At 47.3% G+C, this 7,500-nt stretch overlaps 1 protein-coding gene across 3 annotated transcripts in view; it reads left to right on the top strand.

Annotated features, from left to right (window-relative positions):
• LOC126578959 (titin-like) overlaps positions 1 to 7,500 on the top strand; it is a 41,449-nt gene that overhangs the window by 32,256 nt on the left and 1,693 nt on the right. For 2 of the 3 annotated variants that reach the window (XM_050242082.1, XM_050242083.1), the window contains exons 14-18: positions 1 to 3,940; positions 4,012 to 4,336; positions 5,009 to 5,083; positions 5,953 to 6,057; positions 7,135 to 7,500. The exon at positions 1 to 3,940 is cut by the window's left edge and continues 2,449 nt beyond it; the exon at positions 7,135 to 7,500 is cut by the window's right edge and continues 689 nt beyond it. In XM_050242082.1, the coding sequence (XP_050098039.1) occupies positions 1 to 3,940; positions 4,012 to 4,336; positions 5,009 to 5,083; positions 5,953 to 6,057; positions 7,135 to 7,500 (4,811 nt within the window). The remainder of the gene's footprint in view (positions 3,941 to 4,011; positions 4,337 to 5,008; positions 5,084 to 5,952; positions 6,058 to 7,134) is intronic. The other variant, XM_050242085.1, reaches the window with a different exon arrangement.

The raw sequence follows: 7,500 nt of genomic DNA, 5'->3' as shown, positions 1-7,500 counted from the left end.
GGAAGACTCTAACCTTCCTCCCTGGCGCCGTGGTAAGAAGCCCATTCAGAAGAAAGAGCTTCCGAAACTGGCTGAACCAGAAGCAGTGGAAAAGGTTGAACTGAAGTCGACTCGTCGCGAGAAAAAGGAAATTCCGAAAGAATCAATCGAGGAGGTTTTGTTGAAACCGGTTAGTAAGAAACCCGCCCAGGAAGAGGTCACTATAGCAACGGAACCAGCACCCGAGGTGGCTTCGGCAGTGGTAAAAAAAGTAAAGAAACAAAAACCGAAGCAACCGGGTGTAACGTTGGAAAAAACTGAATATGAGCCAGTAGCGGAGCAGCAAGTAGAGCAGACCCGCAGTGAGCCCGAGGTGATTGTTGAACCTCTTCCGGAAGCTTCGAGCGAGGAACCCGAAAAGGATCGTTGGGTAAGAAGTAAAAAACCCAAACCTGATCAACCGGAAGAGGAAACCAAGCAATGGCCAACAGGAAAACGGCGACCTTTGCCGGAAGAACCAACGGAAGAGGTTACTCTAAAACCTATTCCAAAACCTTCGAAGGAACCGATACAAAAGACGCCAGAGAAACCGTCGTTGGAGCCTCTTAAGCCGACTGAAGTTGAATTACTCCAGACGGAGCCAGTGGTGCTGGAGGTCGATGAGTCACATCTTCCACCATGGCGTCGTGGACGCAAGGATAAACCAAAACGAGAAATTCCAAAGCCAGAACCGGAAGTGATGGAAACGGTGACACTGAAACCAACTCCGAAACGTGGCAAAGAACTGCCACAGGAAACGCTGGAGGAGGTTTCTTTGAAACCGATTCCACAGCAAACACAAGAGGAACTGCTTCCAGAGGCTGAAGTCCAGTTGGCCACCGTAACGGAAATCACTCCTAAAAAGGTGAAGAAGCCGGTACGCAAGGATGAAGTAGCGCCGCCAGAGAAGCAAAGCTTTCCTGAAATACCGGAGGTGGATGACGTTCAACTGGAGCAGGTCCAACCGACGCCCATCGAGACCGCGAAACCTCTGGAGGAAACTCCCGAACAGCCATCATGGAGGAGAACTCCCAAGCTGAAACCGTTAGAGAAGGAACCGGAAGAAAAGCAATGGCCTACGGGTAAACGGCGTCCTCCGGTAGAGGAACCGAAGGAAGAAGTTGTGTTGAAACCGATTCCGCGACCGGAGAAACAGTTGGAACCCAAACCGGAGCAAGAGGCAACGATAAAGCCAAAAACAATAGAGCCTCTACCGGAACCGGAACCACAACCAACACCGTGGCGCCGTGGAAAGCCGGAAAAGCCTGCCGTAGAACCAACAGAGCCAAAAGAGTGGCCTAAGGGCAAGCGACGACCGCTGGAGGAGGTTCCCAAAGAAGAGGTCACTCTGAAGCCGATACCGAAGCCGACCAAAGAAGAAGGACCGCAACCAGCGGAAGAGATGGAGCTAAAGAAACCAATACCAAAGCCATCAGAACCGGAACAACCGAAAGCTGTTCCATGGCGCCGTGGCAAGAAGGAAATGCCCAAGACAGAGGAGGTAGTTCGTGAAGAGGTCACGCTTAAACCTATTCCGAAACCGCTCGCACCAGAGGAAACGGTTCTTGAAGAAGTAGTACTGATGCCAGTTCCGGCACAGGAAGCTATGATTGAAGAAGTGTCGCCGGCGCACTTGCTGCAACCGGTAAAGGACGTTCAGGAAGTGGTTGAGACCACTAAGAAAACGAAGCGAGTAAAGAAACAACCAATACGGCCACAGTTCCCGGTTCCAGGCTTTTCCGAAATCGAGGAATCGGTCACCTTTGAGGAACCGGAAGAACCGGCTCAAGTGGCCGAAACAATTGTCGATATCGTGCCCGAGGAGGTACTGGATCTAATTCCTGAGCAGACCCCGAGAGAAGTGGCCAAGAAGCGAAAGTCACGCAACAAGAAGCATGTTGTGTTCAAGGAGGAACTCAGTACGTTCGCTATGGAACCGGAAGAAAATGACGATGAAGAAGAGGAAGAGGAGCAGGTGCAGGAAGTGTCGACTTCCAGCATTGTGCTTAGCCGACTAACACCGGAACTGAAACCGGAACCATCGCGCGAGCTGCCCAAATTGGAAGTGGTGGAAGAGCAAGCGGAATTCCGCAAGGAGATGGAAGTCAAGGTGCAGTCGAACATTGTGAAGAAGGAGAAAAAGCGCCGTGTGTTTATCGATGATAGCCAACCGCTGCCCGAACTGGAAATCATTACCCAGAAACGGGTGCAGGAGGTTACCGATAAGGTGGCTGAAGAGGAAGTGCGCGAAGAGCGCCAACTGCTCGAAACCACCCAGCAGCGCATCGCCGAAACGAAGATCGAGGAAAGAACGATCAAGATGGTGAAACCGAACGTGCAACCACCCAACATTATCGAGAAGCTGCAACCACGGATCTGTGAACCCAACAAACCGGTGCAACTGCGTTGTCGCATCGAGGGAGTTCCCTTCCCAGACGTTCAGTGGTACTTTAACGATACGCTCCTGTTTGCCAATCCAGAATATTGCATGAATGTGGTAGAGGATGTGGCCACACTTGAGATCGCCACCGTGCAACCATATCATGTCGGTATCTACACGTGCGAGGCAAAGAATGTGGCGGGAGTAGCGATCAGCAAAGCGAATATTGTTGTCCAGGAGAAGGAAGAACCCGGTGAAGCACCCCGCTTTGTTGTGCCGCTGAAGATTGAGCTAAATGAGCCGAAGACTGTGGCTACGGTCACATGCCAAGTTGCGGGCATTCCTACGCCTAAAGTGCGCTGGATGCGTGATGATGTGGAGTTGATCGAAGAGTTAGAGGAAGAGATCGAAACGTTCTACGAGGAGCGCACGGGACGCGTGCGGTTAACTGTGAACCGTCCTCAACAGAATCGTCCTGTCGTGTACACTATCATAGCGGAGAACAAGTTTGGGAAGGCCGTTGGAAAGGCAAACGTGTTCATACAGGCAATCGTACTGGAACGCGCGTTACCACAAGCCGTGGCACCACAGATTGTGCAGCCACTAGAGGCTCAAGTTGTGCGTACTGGCAGCACGCTGGTGTTCGAATGTAAGTTCACGGGCTTACCGAAACCCACGGTCAAGTGGTTCCGCAATAGCAAGGAGATAATCGAAGAAGAAGAGATCACCATCATCACGGAGGAGTACTACAGTCGACTGGAGATTCGTAAAGTTACCCGGCAGCGTGGTGGAAAGTACGAGATCACGGTAACGAACGAGGCCGGTCAGGCCAAATCCTCCGCATCGGTATCAATCTCGGATGCTACCGATATGGACGAGGCAAAGGCACCGAGATTCATAGAGCCACTGGTGCCAAAGTTAATTGCTGAGGCCGAGGTATGCATTCTGGAGGCTTCTGTCAACAGCTACCCGACCTCGACGTTCCAGTGGTTCCGGGAAGGCACCGCGATCAGCTCCACCAACGAGCAGCGCATCGTAACGACGGACAATCGGTCGATCCTGATCATCGAGTCGTTCACACGCAAGGATACGGGCGCGTATACGTGCCGTGCGGAGAATGTGGCTGGTTCTGTAACGTCCACTGCGACCGTCCAAACACTGGACACCATCGAAACCGAGGAAGTTACCGAATACATATCACCCCGGTTTTTGGAAACAATCAAACCGACGCGTGTTATGGATGGGGAGAAGCTGACGCTCGAGTGTCAGGTCGTTGCAAAGCCGCTGCCAAAGGTGCACTGGTACCACAACATGCAGCTGATCCGTGAAACGAAGGACAAACAGGTCCACCAGGACTCGACGGGACGCTGCCAGCTGACGATCAGCGAAGTGTTTCCAGAGGACAAGGGTGAGTACACGTGTGTGGCTGCGAACAAAATTGGCGAAGCGATCTGTCGCGCCACGGTCAACGTCGAGCCGTTCGAGTATGTACCAGATTCGGAGCAATTCCGCAGCTCAGAAGAAGATTTGTTGACTGATAAGGTAAGTGGAGAGGCGATGGACGAACCGTAGGCATTGTGTAACGACAACTTCACTGGCTATTATCGTTACAGTCTATTTCAACGCTTGAAGAGTATGCGGAACCATTCGAATGTGCACCTCAGATCGTCAAACAGCTGCCAACGGTAATCCACTCACAGGAACGCGAGCTTACCAAGCTCGAGGTGAAGGTACACGCGCACCCGAAACCACAGATACGCTGGTTGAAGGCTGGCGAAGAAATCATTCCTTCCGACGAGTTCCAAATTGAGAACTTTGACGATGGAACCTCGATCCTCATCATTAATGACATCTACCCAGATGATTCAGGCGAAATCACGTTCGAGGCGCATAACGCCTTGGGAGTCGCCATGACAACCACGGAGCTCGTCGTTGAAGGTACTTTGACCAATCACTAGTCTCATACTTACTACACCACAGTGGCTGTAGCATACGCTTTACTAATGTTGCTTTACTTTCGTGTAGGAGTATATCGTAAATATATTGTTTTAAATATCTAGCGATTGTTCTTACAGGGTGCTTGCACATTTTAACCAACCAACTATTGGTACAGGTTTTGATTATTTTCTTTTTTCCTCTTGCAGCTGCTAATCATAAACCTTTTGTTATTCTTTCTCTCTTTTCTTTCTTTCTTTCTTATTTCGAAAACTTTTATTCGTGGAAAAAGTGCAAGCTGCTTTTTGTCACTATTTCCATAATAATTATTATCTCTCTCTACCCTCTCCCTCTATGCTCCTATCTCTGTCCTTTTCTATCTTCAACAATAATGAAAAACCTTCGAATATGTTACCAAATAAAACACTACCAAACGATATCACCTACTTCCAACTATGACACTCACCCTATATTCTTGCTATAAGAATAGCTAACACGAATAGAACAGAATCTACGCACTGACCCACATGCTACCACGTTGAAAACTACACTCCAATGAATTCGTACCAACTGTGCACAACCACCAACGTACCTTTCATTATCTTCAATCCAATGCAACGACATAGATATAAGACCTGTGACGTGGAACTGATCGAGTGCTTGTTTATGTTACAGAAATTGTTGGCACTAAAGCATATCGAAAGCCAGAATGGGTGCAACACATGGAAGAGATGAAAGAAGCGTTGCAAGGTAAGATCCGGATCCGGCGGAATGAATCATCAATGATTTCTATCAATCTCTGTTTACCATTTTGGTCAATCGAAATTACACTCAGCTCTCAGTCACATTCACCATTTTTGAAACGTTAAGTTCACATTTCATCAACGTCATCTTTATGTTCAGAACTTTTTTCATCTCCACGGGTTGAAGCCACCGTAAATCTATACTTTTCATTACTTCTTAATAATCTCTTATTCTTCACTTGTGATGTATGCATGCCTCCCGAATTGTCCTCTAACTCACTCCTTATTAGATCATACTAGTGTTTTTTGTCAAGTTTGATACGTTGCGCTTTCTATTCGTAGCATTTCATTTGCAAAAACGTACTCAATACTCAACGATCACTATCGTTCCTCACAGAAAGTAGCACCGAAGAGTTGGACGAATTTCTGCAGCTGGAAGCACGCTGTAGAGAAAGTCCTTCGGTTTGAGGAAGATCTCACAGGCCCGTTTCCGTAACACTCACACGCTCGATGTTAGAAATAACGGATACATTGAAACATTGGACAGAATGTCCTTTACATATGCATGTTTTGTGCCAAATCACCTATTCGTCTGCATGCATGATGTTATCGTTAGCTCTCTCGTACCGCATGACTTATCCATAATACCTCCTCTCCGCCATCCACGGTATCAGCACACAACACCTATAAGGCATACACTAGGCAGGTGAGTAGCGTACAAACACAGTTACAGTATTCATACAGTCGTTGAATGTAAGCGCATTAGCCTGCATCAAATATGGTCGCTCTAAAGTAGTGCACGCGCTATGCAGAATTTGCTTTTTCTATTAATAATGTATCCCCAATATGCAACGCAAATCCCAAAACTTCTTGCAGCCTCCTATTCTACTCCGTCGTACTCGGTTGAGATTAAAGATTCGCGCGCAATGCTTGGCGAGAAAGGATACTTCGAGTGTCACTACGCGGGCAATCCGAAGCCAGGTAGGCAATCAATCTATGTTTCCGCAACACCGATACCAGATATCAAACACTACAGACCAACTCTACCAACGGGCACCTACTCCAGCGACATTCATTTACTGTAGCCAAACAATTTACTCTGATATGATGAAAATGGCAGTGGCCGTTTCGGAACACCAAGAACATTCATCACAAATTTGAAACAACCGATAAACACCGTATCTTCTTCTACCAAGACATCTCGAAACTATCAAATCATAACATGGAAACAGTGGAAAACTCAACAGAAAACAACGAAACGCATGGCAAGCCAATGACAACCAATTCAATCGCTTACACGGGGGGTCTCAAACTCGCAGCCTGCGGGAACCCTACAATAGTACAGGATAGTTTTCTACAAACCACATGGTCAAATCGTTTTTAGTTGGAATCAAAAGACTTACGTTTAAGCGACGAACCGGGTTTGATGATAGTGTAACCACTTTTTCAAATTAAAAAATCAGCCAAAAATCGAAAAATTGGAAATTCAACGAAAACTTGACGGGGCTAATTAGATAAACTTATAATTTATCAAAAGAAATCGGCGGGCTCCGGGAAAAGTACCTTTTCGAAGACACGACTGGCTAAATTTGATGCCATGAATGAAGTTTTCTACAAATCTTCCCCAAAATAGATCCAAATATTCTTGAAAAGTTGTACTTTAATATGCCATTCACTTAAAAAAATAATGTTGAATGGTTGCTTCAGGAAAAATTGTCAAAATTGTGCCTGTTTTTGGCCAAAAATTACCGGATACCTGGCGCCTCCATCACGGCTTTAGGGAACGGAGATTCGTATTCCTTTTCCCGGCGCTGCGACCAGTTTTGGATTTTCCTTTACCTCTCTGGTCACGAACACGGGCACCAGTTGGATTTTGGTGGGAAAAAGGAAATGTGCATCTTTCAATTATGTTGTGAAATTGCCCGCGGATTGGTTGATATTTTAAAATGCGTCCCGCATGCTAATATGAGTTTGAGCCCCAGACATACACAATCCCGGACACACACACTCGTTTGAAGACAATTGCTTCAATGAACTCGATTGATTTTACAATTGTAGATATACTCTGGTACCGAAATGGTAAGATCGTGATTGCGAACGATCGTACAAAGATTCGAACGAGCGAAACTTCATCCACTTTGACAATCTACCCGGTGGAGGTGTCGGATTTCGGTTTCTACAAGTGCAAGGCAATGAACGAAGCTGGTACATGCGAATCGATCGCGAAGTTAATCGAGAGTCTGGTGCCAACATTATCAGACGATGAAAAGGCTGAACTGGAAGCTGCGCGATCTACCAAGCGCGGTAGCCGTGCAAACATCAAAAATACCAAAGCCATCGAGAAGGTGGAGGTGGTGGTCGAAGAAAGCGAAGAAGTGCGCCGCGAAAAAGCCGAAAAGCGCAAAAAGCGGGGAGAGATACGCA

Source organism: Anopheles aquasalis, chromosome 3, assembly GCF_943734665.1.
Source record: "Anopheles aquasalis chromosome 3, idAnoAquaMG_Q_19, whole genome shotgun sequence".
NCBI lineage: Eukaryota > Metazoa > Arthropoda > Insecta > Diptera > Culicidae > Anopheles > Anopheles aquasalis.
The sequence above is the reverse complement of the archived record's forward strand: the minus strand, read 5'-3'. Positions and strand labels throughout refer to the sequence as shown.